Genomic DNA, 25,072 nt, shown 5'->3' with positions numbered 1-25,072 from the left:
GGGTTAGTTGGTGGCCTTTAGCGCTTAGCTGTAAAAATTGTCGCGCTGCTGATATAACGGCAGTGGTTCGCTTGGCGACTCCGAGCGTCGCTCCTCGTCGCTGTCCTGGCCCGATTGCCCCTTGGCCGTCTTCGACATGGCTTTCTCTGTGGGTCAACAGAAGGAAAGAAACAAATATATATATATCTATATCTTTATATATATGGCAAATGCAATTCGAGTTTAAGGCGAGCCCAAAAACCATCCCAAGCGTGCTGTAAAAGTTGGAGTTAAAGAAAGTTGAAAACCTTTTGTACAGGAGTTCATATAAATAGATATATATAGATATATATGTTGGTATAGTTTGGTTTGTTTAGTTTGTTTTATGTTGTTGTTGTTGTGGCTGTTGAGCTTATACTTACTCGTCTCTTGAGCTTTGCTGGACTGTTTTAGTTGGTATTTTCTTTTTTTTTTCTCATTTTTACACAGTTTTTGCAAGTGCATTAATTTTGTTGAAGAGCCTGAACTGAAGACAACTAATTTTAAGCTTAAAGTTAATTTTATGCCATGATTTTTCTTTTCTTTATTTACTTATTTGAATTGTGTCTTATTTATTGATATAAATTATGTGTATAAATATCAAAGAGCTTGTCCTGACTAAAAGGTAAGGAAAATTCAATTTATACAGAAGCTTGAAATTCGAATTCCCGTGAAGAGAAAATGCATAGAAAACTTGGCAAAGACGCGCTTAATTAATCTCATTAAGTTAAAATGCAATCAACACCTGTTAGCTATATCCAAAAGAGAGAATTTAATCAACATCTGATCATTATATGTTATATCTTATAGGAAGAATCTAACTAACACCTAATAACTATAGCTGGAAATCAAGGCATTTAATCTATCTGATAAGATTATTATTTTAAGGATATTTTATCTTCAGCTTCTTTCAACTTCTATGCAAAGTAAATCTTTAAAATCGTTTCAATTTTTTTTTTAAATAATTTTCAATATTTTCTTCTTTCTGCTTTTCCAATTGATTTGCACTGTGCTGTGTTGTTTTTTTTATAGATTTATTAAAGTGCCATTTTTTGTGTATAGCTAAAAACTCGATATAAATGCTGTTGTGTGTGTGTTTGTGTGTGTGTGTGTGTGTGTGTGTGTAGAGATGTATTTATTTTCTTATATTATTTGATGATAATATTACAAGCGCGTGCGTGCTGATTAGTTAGGCCAATTCCAAGCTAATAAACTAAGCAAATTTTATTTATAAATTCAGACCAAAAGTCGGCAAACTACGCAGATATATATATATATATATATATCATATATCATATTTATAATTAGGTATTGTAGAAACAAAATGTGTACAAACCTTGACTTACGCATTTGTTTAATTGTTGTTTAACTTTGTGCTTGTTGTTGTTGTTGTTGTTGGTACTTGTTGTTGTTGTTGTTGCAATTGCTTTGTTGTTGTTGTTGTTGTTGTCGTTTAGTATTTTGTGATTGAACTGATTTTGTTTGTTGTTGTGTTTGTTTGTGAGCTTAGCATGCGATAATCTCAACGTCGCGTGAGTTCTTGCTGTGCTGGTTTTTTTTTATTATATTTTGTTGTGTTTGTTGTATGTATGCAGTTGTTGTTGTTGTTGTTGTTATTGTTGTTGTTATTGTTTATGCATATGTAACTTGGTTTACATAAGACACATTTGAACCTGGTCAACAATTCGTGGCCCATTTGACAACTCAAACAAATAACAAAAAAATGTGAACATTAAAATAGAAACAAAAACAAAAACATAAACAACACGACAAGCTACAATTGAGTTAGTTGTGACTAGTGGGATTGCCTAAAAGTATGCAAGAAAATTATAAAAATAAATAAATAAAAAATTCAATTTTATAAAATATGCATAATAATATCAGAAATATACAAACACAAAATAGATTTAAGCTATGCTGTACAGAAAGAAAAAAAAAACAGCTCTTAAATTTAGGAATCAATTTTAACATGAACTGTAAAACATTTAACATCAATTGTAAATTTTTCGATGAGAATGTATAGAATTTGAAACTTTTTTTGTTATATGGTTAAAAACTTTTAAATTTATGAATTATTTTTAACATGAACTGTAAAACATTTAACATGAATTGTAAAAAGCGGCATATGCGCATTTTACGATGAGAATTCATAGAATTTGAAACTTTTTATGATATATAGCTAAAAACTTTTAAATTTATGCATTATTTTTAACATGAACTGTAAAACATTTAACATGAATTGTAAAACACGGCATATGCGCAGATTCGATAAGAACTCATAGAATTTGAAACTTTTTATGATATATACCTAAAGATGCATATAATTATATATGCACTCAATAGTTAAATGCATGATAGGCTTATGTGGGGCATGTTCTATGTCTGGGAGTGTGGTATTGACTGTGGAAGAGTATCTGAAGTGTGTTTAAGTGTTTGTCAGTGGAAATATATGAATTTCGTACGCCCTTTTTGATGAGCTCGCAATGAGATGAGAATGAGATGGGATTCGATATGGAATAAGAGGCGTAACACTTTACAGATGCATATGCATATGATATGTATTCATTAATCGTCTAGAAAATTAGAAAGAGTCGAGAGAGAATATATATATATAGTTAGATTAGAAGAGCATAGAGACAGTTTTGAATGAATGGGTCAATGCTGTTGTTTATAGATGAATACACTGAATAAACGCTTAAGATACATATAGAAATACATATATGTGTGTGTGAGAGTGTGATGTGATGTAACAGAAATAAAAAAAAACATAACAATTTGGAGCGCATATTATTTATTAGTAATTAACATAAACATGGAACGTAAACTCAACTGGCAGGCATCGGAATACTTATAAGGAATTGCTTCGGACATCGAATCGAACTTAACTTTAATCTTCTTAAATAATTCATTTTGTGAATGGATTCTTGGATCTACGTACCGGCAACAATTTTGCTGACTTGCATGACTTGTTGGGCCAATATTTGATTTAGCTGCAGTAAATGCTCGCGCTGCTTCTTCTCCGCGTTGATCTTGCTGGCAGGCAGCGTCTCGTTCTCCTGCAGGGGAAAGAGGTAGAAAGAGATTGAGTTGAGATAAATGTTATATATATTATATTTATATATTATAATATAAATGCTTCCCGGCTTTGCCAGGGTAAAGTTATTTTCATTAAGCATAAAATGCCTTTGTCTTTCTTTTTCATCTTGAGTCTGGAAAATCAATTGATTGGCGAACGGACGAATGTGAAGCTTGGCTTCAACTTTCCTAACTAAAGAAAGAATGAAAAACATCTCCAATGAACTTTCAGAAGGATCCCTTTAAATGTTTTGAAAGCAGATCTAACAAGAAACGAACTTTTATTCCAAAATCGAACATTATTTGGCTGAGATATTCCAAGAAATCATCAAAAAAGGTTGACTTTCCAAACGAATCGTTTTTTGGTCAACAACTTTTTTTAACTCATCTATTTTTAATTTGTTTGAATGCCAATTGATAGAAGAGATGCGTACGAATTCAAAAAGGTATAACTATAATTTCAAAATCAGACAATATTTACCCGAGATATTCAAAAAAATTATCAAAATATTTATATTTATATTATTATTTATATATTTATATTGTTATTATTTGTCAACTCTCTGAATCTAATATTTAAATTATATATATATTTTTTTATAATTATTATTATTTTTATATATTTATATTAATATTTATGTATTTATATTATTATTATTTGTCAACTCTCTAAAATAATTTCATAAAAAATCATCTATGTCAAAAAGTAACCACTGTGAAAAATGCAGCTTTCTAGCTCTTCCGGTTGGGGCTGTGCTTTGATCGTCAATCAATCAGTTAGTCAGTCAGTCAATCAACAAGAGATATATTTGTATTTATAGAGTTTACTTACATTGCTGCTTATGGGCGCTTCAGAGAGCATTTTTTTAATGGATTCGACCTTCTCCTGGCGACGCTTCTTCTCCTCCGGCGACAGTTCGGGCGTCTGTTGGTTTAGATCAATCAATCAGGTCAATCAATTAGCATAAGGCTCGGGTACTTACTGTCTCTGGTATGTAACGCTCGGGTATGACTATCTTGTTGGGCGCCAATAGCAAATTGTCAATGGTATTCTCGGAGATCTTCTCGCCCTGGCCGAGCGCGGAGCGGACCACATCGGGCGCATTGATGCGCGGACGCAGCGCCACCTCCATGTCCAGATCATCGCGGGCACGCCAGTTGGTGTTCTGCAGGTGAACAAAGAAAAAACCTTAAGCATGAGGCAGGACAATCTAGAGAGTCTGTTTCAGTTTACATTGCGATTCATGTCGTTCTCGGCCTGCACCTTCTCCATGGCCTTCTGGTTGACATTGTTGGGCGCCGTGTAGTGCCTCCGCTTCTCGCGCGGCACAGCGCGTCGATGCTTGTGCGGCGGCGGCACGCGCTCGACAATCTTTTCGGTATCCTCCGACGCCGAGCCGGCGGACATTTCGTTGATGATCTGCCGAGCGGCGACGCTCTGGAATACCGGCTCCGGGCTAATGTCCGTCAAGCTCTTGTTGAGGCTCTGCAGGGAATCGGTCTTGGTGCGCAGAGCCACCCGTGCGCTGTCCCTGCCCGGATGCGTCTGCTGCTGCAGCTGCTTGGCAAAGTAGGCATTGGCCAAAGGATTCAGATGCTCCCGCTCCCGCTGCTGCTGCTCCCGCTGCTGCTGATGATGATGATGGCCATTGCTCTGTGGAGCTGGCGGCGGCGGCGCCTGATGCTCGTAGTTGCTGTTCCGATCGTAGTCGGAGCCACCATTGAAATGGTGTCCATTCTGTTTGCCATTCAGGTGCCGGCTGTGCCGGGGCTTTGGCGGCTCGCTGTAATTCCTTGGCAGCGACTTGGAGCGGCTGTGATGCCCGTTGCTCATTTGCTCCTCGAGGAGCTGCTGCTGCTGCTGCTGTTGCATCTGCTGAGCGTAGTGCTCCTCCTCGAGCACCTGGTCGAGATTCTGTATGGAATTGCTCAGGCCGCGCTCGCTGCGATCGCGATGCCGTCGCTCCGATTCGCGCTTGACAATGCGCACCGTTTTGATCTCCTGCTTCTCGAGATTGCTCAGATTGGCAAACGGGTTGCTGTCCAGAAAGCCGTCGCTATCGACGCCGCTCATCTCGAGGGCATCGCTGCTGCTGCCATTGTAGCGACTGTAGTCGGCCAGCTTGCCGGAGCTGTTCGTGTCCACGTAGAGGGGCGTGGACAGATTTAGTGTGGAATCATTTAGATGCTGCTGGCTGCCATTGTGCAGCATATTGGCATCCAGATCGGTTTCGGTCCAGCTGGTCGAGTTGCTGCGCTTCTTCAGGCTGCCGTTCGAGGGCGGGCTCAGCTCCTTGTTGCCAATTTCCTGGTACAGGCGCGTCGAGTTCTCCGTCAACTGACGCACCGCGGAGCTCAGCTCGTGGCGCTGCCGCTGCATGTCCCCGACCAGAGACTGGACTCGCTCCAGCTCCGACTGCAGCACCGCCGCCGTCTGGTTGCCGTTCAGCTGGCTGGCATCGTTGCCGGCGCCATTCGAGCGCGTCGCCTGCACCTTCTGCCGCAGCGTCAGCAGCTCCTGCTCCAGACGCGCATTGCCCGCCACCGTCTGCTCCAGTTTCTGTGGAATCATAAAACAAGGATTTAGTTTCGAGTTCCAAAGCTGAGACTATGGCACATGCAGCAATCGCAGCAAATACAATCGAGAGGCAATATGTAGAAGTCTTTTGCATTTGATACTATACCAAGATCTGGCTTGGACATTAACTAAAGTCAGGTATTAAAACCAATGCTTAACTGAACCGATTCAAACTATAAACTGAACGTTCATAAATTATTTATTCATCATGAATTGCATTGAGCCGAACCAGATACTCCCGCTCTTAGCTAAAAACTTATTTAAGATGAACCGAACCAAGGCTAAAACTCACAAAGTCGAACTAGAAGCTCTTGCTTACAAAGATTCAAGCCCGGATCTTTCGTTTTTTCTATAAAATATATTAGCTTCAAACCGAATTTACATTTTTTTCTTAGTATAATCCGAATCGAAAGTTTAACTGAGCCGGTTCCAACCAAAAACTGTTCGTTTCATCATAAATTACATCGCTTCGAGCCCAGAATTCGAACTAATAATTTTTTTTTATTAACTAAATCATTTGAATCCGTAAAGTACTTTTCTTTTCTTAACTACAAACTAAAGGGCGAGGGCTGAATTGAACCAGTTCATGAATTATATCAGTTATCCCGTAATTTAAATGTTTAACTAAAAGCTCAACCGTTCCGAACTAGAAACTTTTGTTTTTTATCCATGAATTAGATCTGTGAAGTGAACTTGATGCAACTTATAGCTATATTAAGAACTTGTAGAATGTAGAAAGCAGCTGCAAACGATTTCTGTTATTTCTAGCACTATATTCGTCATAATCAATTTGCAATTTTAAGCGTTCGTTCTCTGAACTCTTGAGGGGAATCGATTTACACATCGAAACAAAGCAGTTAGTTAAATATGTTTTTTTGTTGTTTTTTGTGATTTTTCTCATTAGTTACAGAAGCGACATGCGAAGCTAAAGCAGACAAAGACTAGATATTTATATATAGTATACGAATATCGGACACACATATAATGCAAAAAACTTCTACTAGGCACCTGGGCTACCTTTGAGTTCTCGGCGAGCAGCTGATGCACGCGGGACAGCTCGCGCTCCAGTATGTGCTGTTGCTTTTTGGCCGCCTCCAGCGCCATGGGCGTGGCATTGTTGTCATGTATGCGCGCCCGCAGACCGCCGAGAGCCCGCTCCAGATCCTCCTTGTCACGCTGCAGGCTCTGCAATATGCCCGACTCCTCCTGCAGCAGCTGATCCAGCTGATAGAGCTCACGCACCTTGGCCTGAAAGATTGGGAATGTGAGTGGGATATATGAGAACGGACTGTAAGCTGAGTATATACCTGCAGCTCGGCCTGATTGGGACTGAGGCGCTCCCATTGCTTCTGCTCCTCCTGCAGCATTTGGCGCTCCTGCATGCGCTGATTGAACTCGAGGCGATCCAGTGTCGCCGGCTGGGCGCGGCCATTGGCATCGTTGCGATAGAGCGAGCCCAGCTTGACCATGTTGTCCACCAGATTGACCAGCGGCTTGCTCTTCTCATACTGCCGCTCCAGGTCCAGCAAATGCTGCTTCAGATAATCCAAGCGCTGAATGCTCTCCGCTCGTGTGAGGCCCTCGGCGCCGCGTAGTCGATTCTGCATAAAATTCGAATCAAATTGCATGAGTAAACGTTTGAATTGACAGCATCTTTCGGTTAAACAGCTCGATTTTTAGTCACAGAAACCAACACCAACAACCAGCACCCATTTTTTATAGAGTTCACATATGGTTAACCACCTGCACATTGTGTATATCGCTGCAGCATTGCTCGATGGCCCGCGCCGTTTGGCTGCTCTGGCGGCGCAATTGGATCAGCAGCAGGACCAGCTCCTCGTGTGTGCGACTCAATAAATCGCCAGCCGAAACATCCAGGTTCTGTATTTAAATCAATCAATCAATCAATATATATGTAAGCCTATAACACATTTGCCCGACTGTGCTCAAATAAAAGAAAAACTGTTACATTTCCACTTGTTTTCCACCCATGCGAATGGAATTTTGTTTACTAATTAAATGAATTGTCTTATTGTGAAGAATGGAAAGGCTCGGTGGCTTAGTATTTAAATCAATTAATATATATGTATGTAAGCCTATAACACATTTGCCTTTAACACATTAGTCATTTTGCTAGATTTCCACTTGTTTTTCACCCATGCGAGTGGATTTGTGGTCACCGATAAAATTGATTGTCCTATTGTTTAGTATTCAAATCAATCCATCAATATATATGTAAGACTATGACACATCAGCCCGACTGTGCTCAAATAAAGTCAATCTGTAAGATTTCCACTTGTTTTTCACACATGCGAGTGGATTTTTGCTCACTAATTAAATGGTTTGTCTTATTATTTGTTGAGTAAAAGTGTAAAATTTGTGTTGTTAAGTATTTAAGTTTTCCATCAATAAGTATATATGTAAACCTATAACACATTTGCCCGACAGTGCTCAAATAAAGTCAATATATTAGATTTGCACTTGTTTTCCACCCATGCGAGTGGAATTTTGGTTACTGATAAAATAGATTGTCTTATTGTTTGTTGAGTGAAGAGTGGAAATTAATCGAAACTTTCCCTAGCATAAACTCAGACTCATCTAAGGGTTGGATTTCGCATTCTGCGTGCTTTGCGCAAAAGTTATCTTAAAGAAAAACTAAAAATGAGCACAAAAACCGCAGTTTTTCACCCATATTCCGAATGTTAACTCTGGCGGATTTGCTGATTGAATCTCAAAAAACCTCAAAAGCGATTTTAAAGACAATCGAATAAAAGTTTAAGCAAAAATATAATTGACATTTCAAAGTTTACCGCCCATTTATCACGCTTGTCTGTGGAATGGCCCAAAAAAAGAACACTTCTTTCAATGTCTGTGATAAATTAAACTTCCACACGCGCATGGCTTGCGCTGTCAATCGGGGATTTTTAAAAAATATACACACTTTCATTTATGGACATTGCCTCTGCATTTATGCCTCATCGACCACGCCCCTTGACCGCCCACTTACCCTTATCTGTGAGCTCGTCTCACGCTCGAGCATATCAATTTCAGCTCGGCTGCCGGCACGTCGCATGGCAAACGGCAATTGTTGTTGTTGCTGTTGTTGTTGTTGTTGTTGTTGCTGGTGTGGCGTCGATGTGGCCATGCCGACTGTGCGGCCATAAGGAGCGCGATCTGTCAGCTGTGTGGCCTTGGCATATTTGGTTTCCGTGCCGTTGCCATAGTAGGGATCATAGTGGGCGAACGCCGACTCCTGTTGCTGCTGCTGTTGCTGCTGCTGCAGCGCATCCGAGGGTTCCGGCTTGACCGTCAGGTTGACCTTGGGCAAATTGTTGACATTGCGCACCGAAATCGAGGCTGTAAAATGAGTTGGATAATTATTGAATGGGCGCTGCAAAATGCAGGACATGGCAGGCGGACTTGTAATTATAATGCGTGCGCGAAATAAATTAGAGAAAAGCATTAAATCGGGGTTAAACAGCGACTCAACTAAATACAATTTGTTCTTTTTTTTAATTTGATTAGCTGTCAGAAAGTGAAGGCGTCTACGGCAGCTGTTCAACGGGCAGCTTAACGCTGAAATTTTTGGCTGCGCGCAAAAGTATGCTACAGTTTTTTCAGGTTTCGACTATACAGCGTGTGTGAGTGTGTGTGTGTGTGTGAAAAGATGTGAATGTGTATGTGAATATGAATATTTACAAGCGCATTAATAATTACATAGGTGTGGGATTCAAGTGTCTTTTTATATATATATAGATGTTTATAAAGAATATTGCTTACCATTTTGTTAATGTAACAAAACAACACAACAATTATGACAACAACAATAACAAATAACAATAAAAAAATATATAGTGTAAACAAAAACAAGCAACAAACTATGAAAAAAAAACAATTGAAAAAAATTTAAAAAAATAAAGCCTCTTGCGGCTTTTACGATGAACTGCCAGCTTCCGCTCTCCCTCTCCCTCTCTCTCTCTCTCTCTTTTTCTCTATATATATCTGTCTTTCTGCCTCTCTATGCTTCTGACCCGGCATTAAGCTCTACCTGCCAATAATTGCATCATTTAATTCTAATCTCTAATCGGCCCACGTTGCGTATGCGTAATGCCTCAATTGTTTCCTCGTGCAGCCGCATTCACAATGGCATTCCCATTGGCATCGCTATTGGCTTCACTGCCTCCGTTTAGCTGCTGGATAATGGAGCGCACATTGCTAGTCAGCGGCAGCATGGGCCCACTGGAGGCGGCCGGCGTTCTGGTGGGCATGGTCTCTGGATTATTGCTGCTCTTGAGCAGGCCACTGGACATGGCGTCCCATTGGCGTATGGTCTCGCGATCCAGCTCGTTGGACTTGTGCGACAAATTGGAGCCCGTCTCCTCGCGCAGCACCTCATAAAGATCCGCATCCCCGGCCGAGCTGTGCGCCAGCAGCTGCACATAGACATCGTGCTCATCGGATTCCTGCGGCAGCGTTGCCTGCAGCAGACGCGGCGGCGGCTTGTGGTTATCGTTCACGTAGGTCACCTCGCGGCTGAGCTTTGTTTTGTGCGCCTGGCTAGTGGGCGTGGTCATGGGCGCTGGCGTCGGTATGGGCACGGAGGCCGTCGCCGCCGCCGCAATGCGATCCAGATCGTCCAAGGAGCGCGCGTGTCGCTGCGAGACGCGACGCAGACTCTCGCGCCACAGTGCATCCTCCTCCCAGAGCAGCTCGCCACCTAGAACTGAGAGTTGATTCGCGTTATTTGTGGTTGTGCTGCTGCTTTTCTCTAGCTCTAGCTCCAGCTCCAGGTCAAGTTCAGCTACGCCCACAACCAGAACCTCGGCCTCCGCTTCGGCCTCGGCCTCATCCAACAGGCTACCACCAGTCAGTTTAGGAGCGAGATTTGTGTTTTTAGTATTTGTAAAATGTGAATGATTTGGGTTTAATGAGTGACCATCGCCGCATGCAGCTGGAGGCACTTGCTCCGCCAGCTGGCCCAGCTGCATGTTGTTCAGCTTGAGCTGTTGCCCCGCCTTCAGATTCTTATTGCAGCTGTAGCTGAGCTTCTCAACGTTCGCTTTGACACTATACAGATTCTTGCTATCGATCGCCTGATCCTTGTCCACCAGCGCGTCCACATCCACGAACTGCCGCCTGTCGATCGGATTATGGATGTGCGCTATATTCAGCCCATGTGCGTGTATCTCCCGTTGATTGTTCAGCTGCGCCGCCGGCGTCGTCGCCGGCAGCTCGGAATAATAATACGGCGCCGATTGCGTTGATATATTGCTATTGTTGCGACTGTGCAGCGGGGTGAGGCAGGCGGCGGCGGCGGCGGCCGAGACGCTGCTGTTGCTGCTGACCAGCTGCTGTATGGAGTCCGTCGAGGATAGAAAGTGTATATTGCCATAGAAATGCTGCTCATCGCCCTCGGCATTGCGAAAGGTTTTCGGCGGCTTGATCAGCAGATCGGCGCCAGCTGCACGGCTGGGCAACAGATCGCTGCCCTGCAAATGACTGAGATACGTGTCCAGCTCGTGGCTGCTGAGCGTCTCCTCGAAGTGTTCGCTCATCGATTCGATTTCGCTGATCGATTCCTGCGAGAGCGGACGACGCGAACGCTGCCGCTCCAGCTCCGAGTCGGAGCGCTGGCGAAACTCCACAGATTCGCTCGACTCGCTGCTGTCGCCAACCGGCTGCAGCTGGAGCTTGCGATAGAGCTCCAGGTCGGAGGAGGAGGTGCGCGAGGAGCAGCTCTTCTCCGTCTGCCAGCTGTAGTTGGAGTCGGATAAGGTGCGTGCGTGCTGCTGCTGGAGCAGCACCTGGCCCGTGCCGGCTGCCCGGGCCGTAGCCCGGCGCTGCTGCTGCTGCTGCTGCTCCGGAGTGCCGCGCATCTTGGCAAAGTGATCCGGCAGCGAGAGGCGGCTGCTCTTGAGCACGGTGCTCGGCTCGGTTTTGGGCAAATTCAGCGAACTGTTGCTGGCATGCATCTTGGGCAGCTGCTCGTAGGACAGATGCACCTTGCTGTCGCGCCGGCGCACCGTATCGTAGTGCTCCGACGAGAAGATCTCCTCCGTTTTCAGCTCCTCCATGGGCGGCGGCGAGTCGGGTATCGGCGGCGGCGGCAATATCTCGCTGTCCGAGCTCTCCGCATAGTTGTTCAGCGGCGTCGACGCGCCCAAATAATACGACGCCGGACGGAACGTGTCCGACAGGCTGAAGCGTGTCCGGGAGCGCAATCTCTTGGCCTCCAGCTGCTGTTTGCTGCTCTCGTCGTCCGCATCGGAGCTGTCGCTGGCCGCCAGGCTGCTCTTGGTCGGCTTCAGTATGTCCGGCATATCTTTGCCCTGACGTTTTTTCGTACACTTTTTGCTTTTCTTCTTCAGCGTGGAACGGCCCGAGGAGCAGTGCGCCTCCTCGCCAGCAGCGACTGGGGCTGCGCCCGCCAACTCCATGTAGACGGGCTCCGTGTGGACTCTGCTGTTGCTCGTGCTCGTGCTTGTCATCTGGCTGGCTATGCACATGATCTCGTAGTTGCTTCTGTTGTCCTCGTCGTGCAGGTTCTTGGTCATCTCGACGTAATGGTTCTCCTGTTCCTCCGCCGCCGTCTCCTCCTCCTCGGCGTGCATGGCCACCAGACTGAGCGTGCCCGGCTGGCCCAGCTCCACCTTTTTGGGCGTCATCGGCAGATAGTGACTCTCGTCCAATGCCTGATCTGTCGCGGATACGGTCTCATTTACATACAGCTGCTGCGGCACAGGAAGAGGCGCCTCCTCCACATTATCCTCCTCCTCCTCCTCCTCGTTGTCGTCGTCGTCTTGTGCCAGCGCCTCATCTATGTCATCATCTGTGTACTCCTCGCAGGCGGTGCTCTCATCCTCCTCCTCCTCCTGCTCTATCTCCTCTACCTCCTCCTCCAGCTCTTTTTCCTCCTCCTGCTCCTGTTCAGCTGCCGCCTCACCTGGCGTCCTCCTCCGACTGTTGTTGTTGCTGCTGCTGCTGCTGCTGCTCTTGCTGCTCCTTGTACAGCTTCAGTTGCATCAACATGGGCGTCTCCTCGGCATCGTTGATGGCCAGCTTGTTGCTGTACACGGGCACATAGTTCACATTCTGTGGGGATTTAGGTGCCTGCTTTTTGGGTAAAATGGGCACCGCCGGCTGCAGCTGCAGCTTCAGCTTGGGCCGGAGGGGCGGCTGCTGCCCCGCGCTGGGCTGCACCTGAATAATGGGCGTGCGGCTGGCCTCGTGCACCTTCAATATGGGCTTCAGCTGGAAGGACGGGCTGCCCGCATCCTTTCCTCCTGTTGTTGTTGCTGTTGTCAAACTGCTTAAATTTGAGCTAAGACTAATTGTTGTTGTTGTTGTTGCTGTTGTCTCTGCTATTGTTATTGTTGTCATTGTTGCTGCTGTTGTTGTTGTTGTGTTTTGTGTGCTAGTTGTTGTTGTTGTTGTTGTTGTTGTTGCTGTCGACCTTCCTGCCGTCACACTTATGTTATCATCCAGCCCAGGCCCAGCTGCGCTTTGTGCGTTTTCTTTATCTTTTTTTTTGTTTTTTTTTTTTGTTCAAACATTTACAACATTTACAAAAATTTTTCAATAACCACAAAAATGGAAAAGAAAGTTATATAAAATAATTTTTTGGTTTTTTTTTAATATTTTTATTTTTTTTTTGTGTTTCAGTTTTGAGCCCATGATTTGAGTTTTTTTTAAAATTTTTTTTTTGTTTTGAGTTGGGTTTTAGTGCGAAATTTACAGCGGCTTTTTAGTAGACGAAACACCAAGCACCCAGTTGCCATGATTGATGAAAATGTTTTAAAAACCAAACTACTCAAGGAAATTAACTGCAGTCTGACAAAAAAAATAAAAGTTTCAACAAACTAACTAAAGAAAATGCCAAAAAAAAAAACGGCGTAAATTTGAAGAAAAAAATGTTGCCTGCTTTTAGGCTTGGGCTCAGGGAACAGATTTATTCAATATTTGTTTCAATTAATTGGCCATGAATAAATGTGTGTGTGTGTGGCAGGAAGGTTTTTGTTTTTATCATTATTCAATTGTTTACACATTTCGCCCTTGTTTTTGTTGCCTTTGCATAATAGTACAAATTAATTAAAACATAAAAAATGCAGCTAACTAAAATCAAAAATAAATAAACTACAGTTTTGTTTGTTTAGTTTGGCATCGAATTAAATTGGCATGCAGTTGGGGTTAGGGGGAGGTTTGTGATGATAGTTGTTAATAGTTCGCATATGGCTTAAAGTGTTAACTTAAACCTAAAGCAGCAGCTAGTTAGTTTCTAGATAATATATAGCACAACTATTAAAGTTACAAAGCTCAAAACTACTCTACAAAGCAGTTGCCAGCTTAATCATAGATATTTACAAGGCTGCAGGCGCTAAGAGAAGCTGGGCGAGGGGCAGCAGGTGTAGGTGTAGGAAATACAAAACAAAACTATTATATAAGCACGACCAGAATAGGCCAAAGGCAGCTGCCGAAAGTACACTCAAAGAAAAGAAGCATACAATTGCCAGGCTTCCATTTAAATGGAGAAAGATATCGAGTAAAGAGGTTCAGACAGAAGAAAAGTTAACAATGTACAAAAATATATATAAAATATTCCCTAAGCCCTAAACTTCGTACTCAGAAAGAAAGGGCCAAAAAAAGATACCCTTTATGGAAGATTTTATCTCCAAAGATTAATTACTAATTTGTGCAATGAATGTTTAGAATAATTGAAGAACTTTCTAACATTCACAAGTTTATTATGCATACTTTTTTTTAAAATTAAAAAAAATTGTCTATAATTTTTTTATACAAATTGACTTTGTATATTTTTTATGATTTTTTTTTTTTTTGAGTATTTTGGACAAACTGTTTTTGGAATTTTTGCAAGTTTTCAATTTAATTTTTAATTTATGAAATTAATTTTATTTAAAAAAAGGAAATCAGAAAAGTTTTCTTGAAGATTACGAAAGTTTCAATTTAATATTTAATTTATTTATTTATTTAATTTTTCTTTATTTTTAATAACGCAAATTCTGGCGAAAATAATCAGAAAAGTTTTCTTAAATTTATTTAATTGAATTTTATTTTGTATTTTAATTTAATTTTAATGCAAATTCTGGCATTCAAAATTTTATTTCGATTTAAGATATTAGTAAATTATTTAATCAATAAATAAATATAGCTGCGAGCACAAACATTATTTATATCTTAAAAAAAATTTTAATCATTTTTTTTAAAATTTTGTTTACACCTAATTTTTTTGAGTGTAGCTAAAAGGTAGCTGGAAGGCACTTCAATTGCAACAGGAGAGCAAAGCCAAAGAGCTAACAAAAGTAAAAGTAGAAACTACGCCAGAACAAAGGCAAACTTGCAACGTGAGAGAGAGAAAGAGAGAGAGAGAGACAAAGAGAGAGAGAGAGAGCAAGGCAGAGATAGATAGACTTAAAGCAAAGCAAAAAATGGGGGGGGGCGGGTAAAATAGTGCATAATAGAAAGGAAAAGCAAATCGGGTACTCACCCTCGTCATCCGAGGAGTAGCTGTTGTAGACACCGCCGGGACCCATATTCGCGTGCGTTTCCGATCTGGAGCGCTGAATGCCCGCCGAGTTGCTGCCGCCGGCTGCGGCAGGATTGGAATTTGTGGCTCCTGCGGCAGCTGGTCCAGAATTGCCAACGAGTCCGGTTTTGCCGGCATGCGGAGCGTAGCGTGCACCGCTGGCCACGGCCGTGGAGGCGAGCAGGATGTTCGGATTGCTGCCCAGCTTGGACATGGCCGACATATTGCTGCCGCCCTGCTGGACGCCCTTGCGTGTCAGCGGTGACTGCAGCATGCGCTGTTTCCATTCCAGTAGACGCTTCATGGACTCCTCGCGCTTGCGTTCGCCATCGAGCGGATTCGGCGGCGATGGCCCCCCGGCGCCCGACGTCGGCGATGTGGCCAGCGAATTGTTGGCCGTCGAATAATCATCGTCCAGGCCGCCGTTGCGCTTGGGCAGCCGTGCGCTGGCCGAGCGCAGAAACTGTTCGTTCTTGCTGATGATCTCCTGCGTGGACATCGACGGCGGGAATATGCTGCCCGGATGCACGTTAAGTGGCGGCAAGTCCACATCCTGCTGCTGCTGCTGCTGTGCGTGCGAGGAGACCGAACGCGCTGCGGCACCGCCGCCGGCGCCCTGGCTGGCCGAGCGACTCATCCGCGGCATGCTGCACGCGGCGCTGCTCTGCGCCGCCTGCGCCTCGGCCAGCAGCTCCTGGCGCTGATGGGCGCGCTCATAGGGATTCTCATAGCCAATCGTGTGCATGCCGCTGCCAAATTCGGCCGTGCGATAGCTGCCCGCCTGCTGTGGCTGGGCGCCTCCGCCTCCGCCTCCACCTCCGCCTCCGCTCTGCAGATACAACGCGCTCTTGCGCATCTTCTCCGCATAGCTGGCCTCCGAGTAGTAGAAGCTGTCCGGCGTGCGATTGATGTCCAAACTGGATTTGGGTCGCGGCGCTCGTCCGCCCGCCTCCTGTTTGCTGTGCGCCACGGCGGCGGCGGCGGCGGCAGCGGCAGCCGCCTCGGCACGCGCCTCGTACTCCAGAAAGTCGGCGGAATGCGGACGCACAATCGCCGACGCGGACCGTGCACGCAAGTCCATGTTATTGATTAGCTGATCGGCGGCCGCGGGCTGGATGGGGGGAAGAAGAGTTCAGAGTTATAAAGTGGAGGCAAATTGGCCGGGCGCATAAATCATGCACGCGACTCGTTTCCTGGCTGACCCACAAAAGCAGCTGCAGCTGCAACCACGTCGAAAAGGGCGAGCAGCCCATAAAGTTGCACTTTGGGCGCCAATTGCCGCACAAAACGTCTGCAATTTAGCAACCCACTGACATACTAAACTCTAATTAGTGGGCGCGGCACTTACGACCAACTCTTTGCGAACTGCAACTGAGTTCAGACTGCAGGCTGCAGGCTGCCCCCCTTTAACTCAAGGCACAGCCTTGAAGTCCTTATGTTCTGCTTCTCTCCATAAAAATGTAGGAAAATGCATTTGTAATTGACGTTCTCCATTTAACTGAGGCCTGAAGCTAGTTATGATTCATATTTAATGAAAGTTAACTGCATTTGGTAGACCAGAAGCCAGATACTAAGTTTCGTATTTCTAACTCTTATAGTCCTCGAGATAATAAAATTGTTTCTACATAAAGTTGTAATTCTCTTCATTTTTGGTTTAACTAAGGCGTGATTCCAGTTATGATACATATTTAATGAAAATTAACTGAATTTGGTATGCCAGAGTCCTTATTCCAAGTTTCATATCTCTAACTCTTATAGTTCCCGAGATAATAATATTAACTTTACATATAGTTGTAATTCTTTTGGTCTTGGTTTAACTAAGGCGTGAAGCTAGTTACGATTCATATTTAATAAACGTGATATTTATTTGATATGCCAGAGCATACATTCCAAGTTTTATATCCCTAACTCCTATAGTTCCCGAGATAATAATATTAACTCTACATATAGTTGAATTTCTCCTGTTTCTTGGTTAAACTGAGGCGTGAAGCTAGTTGTGATCAAGATTCAATGAAAGGTATTAGCATTTATAATGCCGGAACCCACATACCAATTCTCAGATCTCTAACTCTTATAGTCCCCGAGATAGTAATATAATTCCTACATATAGTTGCAAAGCTCTTGCTTTTGGTTTAACTGAGGCGTAAAGCTAGTTATGATCCATATTGAACAAACATAAACATCCTTTAGAACCCACATACTAAGTTTTATTTATCTAACTCTCATAGTACCTGAGATCGTTGAGAGTACTTTTGTTAATGATATGCCTTATTATAGGCCTGAAGATACCTGCCCCTCCTCAACATCAACATTTTTATTACTCTATCATAGTCGCCGCATAACCCTTTTACAGAGTATTAAATCTCCCAAAAGACAGCTAGCTGCATGCCAGCAACTTTACCTTGTTTGCCAAATCTCATAAATTTATAAAGCAAATTATAATTTTTAATTCGCTCGTAAGTTCAAACAAAACGGAAAGTATTCACTACTCAAATATGAAAGTTTTCATAAAAGTTTTTGCTTTTCGTAAAGATTAAAGTTGTGGAAATTATTTGGCAAACCTTAATTAGTTTCCGCCAACACACTTGATATATGTAAGTCTATATAAGGTGCGGTAACAACTTTTTACGCGCAGTGAGTTCTAGAGAATTTGAGGAGAGCTGTATCAATCCTTTCCGGCACTATGCTGAGTTTATCTCTGCTTCCTTTAGAGATGCACGAATAAATGTTTAGTCTGTCTTAAAGACAGCAATCCGAGCCTAACCTAACCTCAAACTAATCTAACTTAGCCTAACTTTAGCAAACCTAACCTAACTTAACGGCATGTTAGGTAACCTAACCTAAAAAAAAGTTACTCCCATCTCTAGAAAAATGGTATCGCTAATGCAATCGACTAAATCGTGTGTATGTGTGTCAAATGCTTGACGCTGTCTATCAATCATGTTGTTGTCGAAAGTTATCGCAAGTCAAAAACTTTTTCCATTTAGCATAAAGTGGAATTGATGATAGCCAAGGGAGGAGCGGCAAGCCAAAGAAAAAATAGTTAGACATTTTTTATTTTATTTGTCCGATTCCTGTTGGGTTCTGGTCAAGAAATTTGAACACTCGAAGAGAAGTTTACTAGATAATATCCAAAATTTGGAATTCCTGGTTTCAGTTTTTAAAACATATTTTTTCTACACTACCATTTCGACATCTCCTCTCATTGTCATAATATCGATATATATCGACGACCCTTGGTTCTTTTCGATATCTCTATATCTCTGTACCATTTCGATATCTCCTCCAATTTTCATTACATCGATAAATATCGATTTTGAGACATAGTTTTTTAAGCATAGCTCGAAGATTATAAGAGCTGGAGACAAGAACTTTGGTATGTAGGTTCCCACATAAATTACAGATATTAGGAACATTTTATTTTTTGGATACCTGCCGTCTATTCTGAGTACCTACAAGTCGGGCACACCCGACTGGCGCACAATTACTTGCTAAAGGAGGTAAAATAGAAAGGTTCAAATTGTGAGAATTAAATAGGAGTTCCTAGCTAGGTTCGACATAAAAACGATTGGCAGCCTGGTTCATAGTTGAAGAGAAAGTGAAATTTCAGAACTTGCTGTTAAATGCATTGTGCTCTTCTTTGGCCACAAGTGTCTGCAAAGTAAAAGCCTGTCTGCGTGTTGAGGTAAACTTTTGAAGTAGGTCAACCCCCCGATCCTAACCAGGAGTGTGGTCCACATTTGGCCTAGGTGCAACTTTTTGGCTTCTATTGGGAAAAGTTCCAAGCTGGACAGAGGCAGGGGAAGAAAAAGAGGCATAAGACCTACCTCCAAGTGATTGGGCGTATAGCGTTGGGGCATGGCGGGTACATGCTTGCTGCCATCATAGCTGGGCGGGCTGAGTGGCCGCCTATAGCTGGCCGCCTCCTGGAGGAGCGCCTCGTGGGCGCTGAGTGCGCCGCCGCCGGCGCCCGCCAGCTGCGACATATTGTAGATATCCTCGTAGTCCGCGGCAGCTGCGGCGGCGGCGGCAGCGGCAAACATACGCTGCTGCTTGGATCGACCGTAGGCGTCCGGTGTGCGTCGCTCCGCCTGGAGCTGGAGCTGTTGGAGCTGCTGCTGCTGCTGTTGCTGCTGAGTCGGGTAGCCGCGCTGCATGAGCTTGGCCATGTAGAGATCCCGTTCGCCGTAGATCTCCTCGACGGCGCGCTGCTGCTGCAGGCGCGCGATCTGCTCCTCCATGTCGAGATGCTGCTGCTGGAACTGCGCCTCCAGATGATCCAGCGAGTACTGCTGCTGCGCCTGCTGCAGCTGCAGCGCCGTCGACACATGGCCCGTCCGTGTATCATAGATGGCATGATGCTGCTGCGCCTGCGGCTGCTGCGGCGGCTGCTGAGATCTTTGCTGGTACAGCTGCTGCTGCTGCTGCTGTGTGCCGGGCGAGAGGATGCGGCGACTAGGTGGCAGCGGCTGCTGCTCGTTGTGCTCGGGCGATGGCGAGGAGTAGCCGCCGTCGTTGATGCGTCGCGGCTTCGGCGGCGCATTCGCATACAAAGGCTGAGCTCCGCCTGCGCCCGCGCCCGGATTGTCCGAGGCGGGCGTCACCTGACCCTGACCCTTGCCGGGCTGCGACTGGAGCGTGTGTATGCCCGAGTCGGAGTTCTCGCCGCTGTGATTCAGCGAGGAGCTGACGCTCGGCTCCGATTCGCCGCTGCTGGGCGCCTGCATCAGACTGGCCGCTGCCAGGGCGCGGACCCACTGCATCATCGCATCGGCGCTGTCGGCGGCGAGCCAATAGGTGCGCATATTCTGGTGCTCGCACTTGAAGGCGAACTTGCGATAGATCTTGTCCTCCGGCAGGCAGGCGGCCACGCGATACGACGGCAACAGCACCGAGCCCAGCAGCTTCTCCTCCTCCGGCCCCTTGTAATAGTACAGACAATATTCCGCGAGGACGAACCAACGCTTGCGCCACACTTTGAGCCCGTCGGAGCCCTGCTTGTGCAGCCAGCCGGAGAGCGTGACGGGCGTGGTGGGCGGACGCTTCGTGATGGGCGACTTGAGCGCCTGCATCGAGCCGATGCTCTTCTTGCGATCGAGCGGCGCATGGGTGGGACTGCGCGTGGACGCCGATGAGGACTCCTCCGAGCTGGGCGTCGGCTTCGGCCGCGTGACGCTCGAGATTTGTGTCTGGCAGGCCTGATTGACCACATGACCGGGATGATTCTGTTGTATATAGACGGGTCCGTGCTCGCTGCCAGGCGTCTGCTGCTCCGGCTTGTGACGCTGCTGCTGCTGCAATTGCTGCTGCTGCTGCAATTGTTGCTGCAGCTGTTGTTGCTGCTGCAGCTGCAGCTGCAACTGTTGCTGCTGCTGGGCATAGAGCTGCTCCTGGTAGTGCTTGGGCAGCTGCTGCTGTTGCTGCTGCTGCTGTTGCAGCTTCAAGGGGCCCGAGGCAGCCTGATATTGATTGGCCAGATTCAGCGTGGAAGGTGGCGCCCGCTGCTGCTGCTGTTGCTGCTGCTGCTGCTGCTGTTGCTGCTGCTGGAGCGTCATGTTGGAGGCCATGCTGGCGGATTGACTCATGTGGTAGTGGCCCGTGGGCGGATTCATGGCCTGCCGCATGGCGAATGTGCGCTGCTGCTGCTGCGCCGCCTCGCTCTGCGTCGCAAGCTGTGCCTGCATCTTGGCCTGCTGCAGCTGTTGGTATTGCGCCTGCAGCGCCGATATTGGATGTTGGCCCGCTGTCGCATTGCTCGCCTGCAGTCGGCCGGCAGCTGCCAGATATGTGCGCTCCGTGGGCGATTGATACAGTTGCTCCCCTCCTCCGCTCGAATATGACTGATGATAGGGTGAGCTGTGCGAGCTGCTCGAGTTGCCGGCATGCGTATGCTTGAGCAGGCCGTGCTTCGCCTGCGGCTGCATATCGATGGGCGAGAGTGGACCGCCGCTGGACGAGGTGGCCGTGGGAGATTGCTGGTAGAGCGCCTGCGTGGCCAGATGATAGCCGGCGGGCGAATGTGTTGCCGTGCGATAGTCAATCAGGTTCGTTTGATAGGCCAGCGGCAGTTTCTTCTGCTGATGCTGTGCTGCCGTTGCCGCCTGCAGCTGTTGCAGCTTCTTGGCGTCCATGGTGCCGGCCGTGAAGAGCGGTGGCGCCTCCAACCTGCAAGCGAGAGAGAGAGAGAGAGAGACAGAGTTCAGACACAGATTGAAAATGCTCCAATTAGCAAAGGTCGCCGGCATTAATTCAATTGCGTGGACAGCAGCTTAAGCCCGCCGCTTCAACGAGGCTTTCGCCCCAAATGAAACAAAGAGCCGCGCCCTAATCCGCGCCAGCGGCCGGAACTGTGCGACGGGGCTCAGCGCGCGTAATTGATGGTAATTGATTGAGTGCAGTTGCTGTGCCCCACTAAAGGCAGCCGGAGCTACGGCTCCGGCGCTGAGCCCATTGAATGTGGTTAAAAACAAAAAGCGTACATTGATTTTTGCGCAAGTGCATGTAGCACATGAAGAAAAAGAATATATGAATTCCTGATTAATATCTGTATATATAATATATATATTCCTGATCAGCTTGAACAGCACAGTCATTATAGTCATATTAATATGGTTGTTTCTATGCAAACTAGTTTCTCTGTTTTAAAGCTAATATCATCAAAAACATTGCTCAGTTTTGTCTTTCTGTTGGAATCGAACGGATCGGCTTACTATATCATATAGCTGCCATCGAAATGATTCGTCGAAAAGTACGTTCTATCATGGCAAATTTTTTGTTTTTCAAAATATTGGGACTTTACTCGGCATTTGCTAATTTAAATATGCTTCTCATATATTCAATCTTGTAAAACTTTTTAGTTTTTCAAGATATCTTTAGATGCTTTTACTGGACATTTCTTATGTATCAAAATCGGACCACTATATCATAAAGCTGCCATAGAAACGTTCTGTCGATATTTAAGTACTTGTGTGGACAACCTTTTGGTTTATCAAGATGTCTTGCCCTGTGCTCCTTACTCCTTACTGCTATGCTCCTTAGATATATGCAAAATCTTTTCAATATCGGACTACTATAGCATAAAGCTATCATAGGATAAATAGCTTGAAAATTAAGGTCGTCTATAAACAATTTTTTATAATGATATCTTGACTATCTCCGACACTTAAAATAAACCATGAACCAAAATCATATCAAGAACGCACTACTATATTATATAGCTTTATAGGTAGAATCGTTTGAAAAGTCAGTTTATTTATAACAAAATATTCTGTTTTCAAGATATTTGCGTCAAGCTCAATATTTGCGAGCTTCACTATTCTCAGAAATCTGCAAAATCGTGAGGCAAATATCAAGAAGAGTTTTAAACCTTCGGCGTGCCGCAGTTATCCACATTTTAATATATCTTAAATAATACATTCTTTAATAACTTAACCAAACGCGGCACATTCTAGCTTGACTAAGCTTAACTTAAAAGTGGGAAAACTCATATAACATAAAGTTCTATGTGGAAAAAACTATGAAAATATGATTTCCCTTTGGTTCTGTTTTTCAAGATATCTTCACTCTTAGCTCGAAAATTCTTCTCACTTATCTGCGAAATCCTATAAATTCAGACTACTCGATTATATGGCTGCTATAGAAAGAATAAATTATTCAATGATAGCATTTTTTAATACATTTTTACAAGGGAAAGCTTTTTTTCTGGCTTAATTTTTGCACTTTTCGCGCATTTAGTTTTGTTTTTAATCAATTTTCAGGATTTAACAACTTACCAGTCCCATAGCTGATAAATGCAGCCAAACATGTTTTCGCCTTCTATTTTACTTTATTTATATTTTATTGCAGACGACTTAATTAGTTTATAATTTAATTGGCTTTATCAATAATTCAATTGCGCGCACTTTTCCAATCGCCTTTTTTTGCGACACTTTTTATATTATTTGAATTTTATTTTGATTGTAAGCGAAAACTCAATTACGCTTTTCATTCTCATTTTCCGAATGAAATGTGGCAAGAGTCTCGTTTTATTGTTTTTCTTTTATTTTGTGATATGTTTAGTTTGTGCCACGCTGTCAGAGAATGAAAATATCGCCCAGTTGGCCAGTTGAAAAAAATGTCTATTTTTATTGAGGACAGCCGCCAGATTTATGGCTCACAATTTTCGGATGCAAATTGAAAATGCGTTTTGCAGTTGAACATTTATTTCATTAGGCGCAAAGAAATATATCTCCGAGCACACCGAGTAAATATTGTTTTATTTACTCGCATTTTTGTTTTCGGACACACATTAAAACAATATTTGAAATCTGTTGAAATTTCAATTGGGAAACAAATTCAACAAATTGCTCGTTGAAATAACGTTTTGCAAAATATTTGCCTTTTCTATAAATTCCAAATCATTTAATTTTTAAATTATTTGGTTTCTTTTTCCAGGACTTGGCTAAAATGTAAACTTTGCTAATGGAAAAATGTGCAAAAATTGAAGCAAAAATTGTGTGAATGCAAAACGGATCAAAAATTAATAGAAATGTTTTTTTTTTAGGGGCAAGGAATTTGCAATCAATTTTGCTTGAATCAACAACTAGCAGCAAGTCGAATTTACTAATTTAATTAATAGACATATAGGTTTTGGTGGAAAGGAGAGGAAATTACCCGGCGTTGCAGGGATGCAATGAAGAATATCTAGAGTGCAAGTAAAGGATTGAGTAATTCTCGCCAACTTCAAGAAAATGCAAAGCCATTTAACTTTTAAACTGTAATAAAATACTAATAAAATTGTAATAAATACATCAAAAATTGACGTGTTTACTGAGATATTACCTAAACTGTGCACATCGAGTTCTAATACCTCAAAGTCCCCATTGTCCCTATTGCGGCCCAATCAAACAAACTAAGAAACTCATTAGTGCGCACCTTGTTCATGTTAGCAAAGAAAAAAAACCTTTTAAAAGAAGACATTTTCTTAATTTAAATAAATATTTATAATGATTTCACAGGGTTTTGAACCCTAAACTAAGTGCTAGCATACTATGCCAAAGAAATTAAATTATATTGACACTACAAAGAAAGCAGGAGAACAAAATGTAAGCTTCGGACATCCTTGTGCCAATCTGGATCTGTTTATGATAGAAGCAAGTGCTCGCCTTTTCTGATTATAGCTAATTATAGCTTATAGATGGCTAGAATCATCTTCACACTGTATTTCTTATATGTGCTAAAAAGCCAGTCCTGTTCTTAACTACATTCTAATCTGACAAGCTCGAGGTCAAAGTTGGGCATAACGACTAAAAACAATAGGGTATAAGCACCAAGAGTGAGCAGATTGTCTGCATAGCTATTTCAAGAACCTTCCGGTTCCATCAGCAGCAGACACTGCTACCGACTCTTGCCTTGCTCTCAGCTTTAACCACTTGAGAATTATAAGCACCATAACTTTAACTACATACATTCTTTAAAAGTTCGCCGCTGCTCGACCAAGCTGGCAAACCGACCTGGCAGCCAACAGCCGCAATTAAATATGACTATTTCTGCTTGAATGGAAGCATATACCTTTACAAATATATATATATATATATGTGTGTGTGATATAAGGACTGAGGGAGCGACATTTGCCGCAGCTGTCAGATGAGCCGCTGTCGATAACGAAGTCAACGGGAAAATGCATTTAATGCAATTGACCAGAGCTTTCCAATTATTTGACACAAATGAAATGAGAGTCACAGATATGTGTGTGCGTGTGTGTGTGTGTGGCACATAAAATAATCGACGTTGCATTTGAGAAATGATTTATAAATTGCGAATATCATTTATTTAATGCAGCTCGCAATCGATTTTTAAAAACAAAACAAAACAAAATATAA

The 25,072-nt window shown here is 43.9% G+C and overlaps 1 protein-coding gene across 1 annotated transcript; it reads right to left on the bottom strand.

Annotated features, from left to right (window-relative positions):
* Window positions 1-6: 6 nt before the first annotated feature.
* On the bottom strand, window positions 7-23,368 carry kmr (kramer). The gene is given in 14 exon segments (XM_064694351.1): window positions 7-146; window positions 1,355-1,826; window positions 2,957-3,074; window positions 3,926-4,018; window positions 4,077-4,259; window positions 4,328-5,653; window positions 6,689-6,919; window positions 6,979-7,272; window positions 8,679-9,034; window positions 9,813-12,624; window positions 12,626-13,191; window positions 15,174-16,323; window positions 19,040-21,377; window positions 22,985-23,368. Coding segments are annotated over 13 exon segments (9,522 nt in total). The 5' UTR covers window positions 23,017-23,368; the 3' UTR covers window positions 7-146; window positions 1,355-1,803.
* Window positions 23,369-25,072: the final 1,704 nt, after the last annotated feature.

Source organism: Drosophila montana, unplaced genomic scaffold (genome assembly GCF_035044405.1).
Source record: "Drosophila montana isolate Dmon_TW-CO22-7 unplaced genomic scaffold, ASM3504440v1 contig_3733_1, whole genome shotgun sequence".
In the NCBI taxonomy this organism is placed as follows: domain Eukaryota; kingdom Metazoa; phylum Arthropoda; class Insecta; order Diptera; family Drosophilidae; genus Drosophila; species Drosophila montana.
The sequence above is the reverse complement of the archived record's forward strand: the minus strand, read 5'-3'. Positions and strand labels throughout refer to the sequence as shown.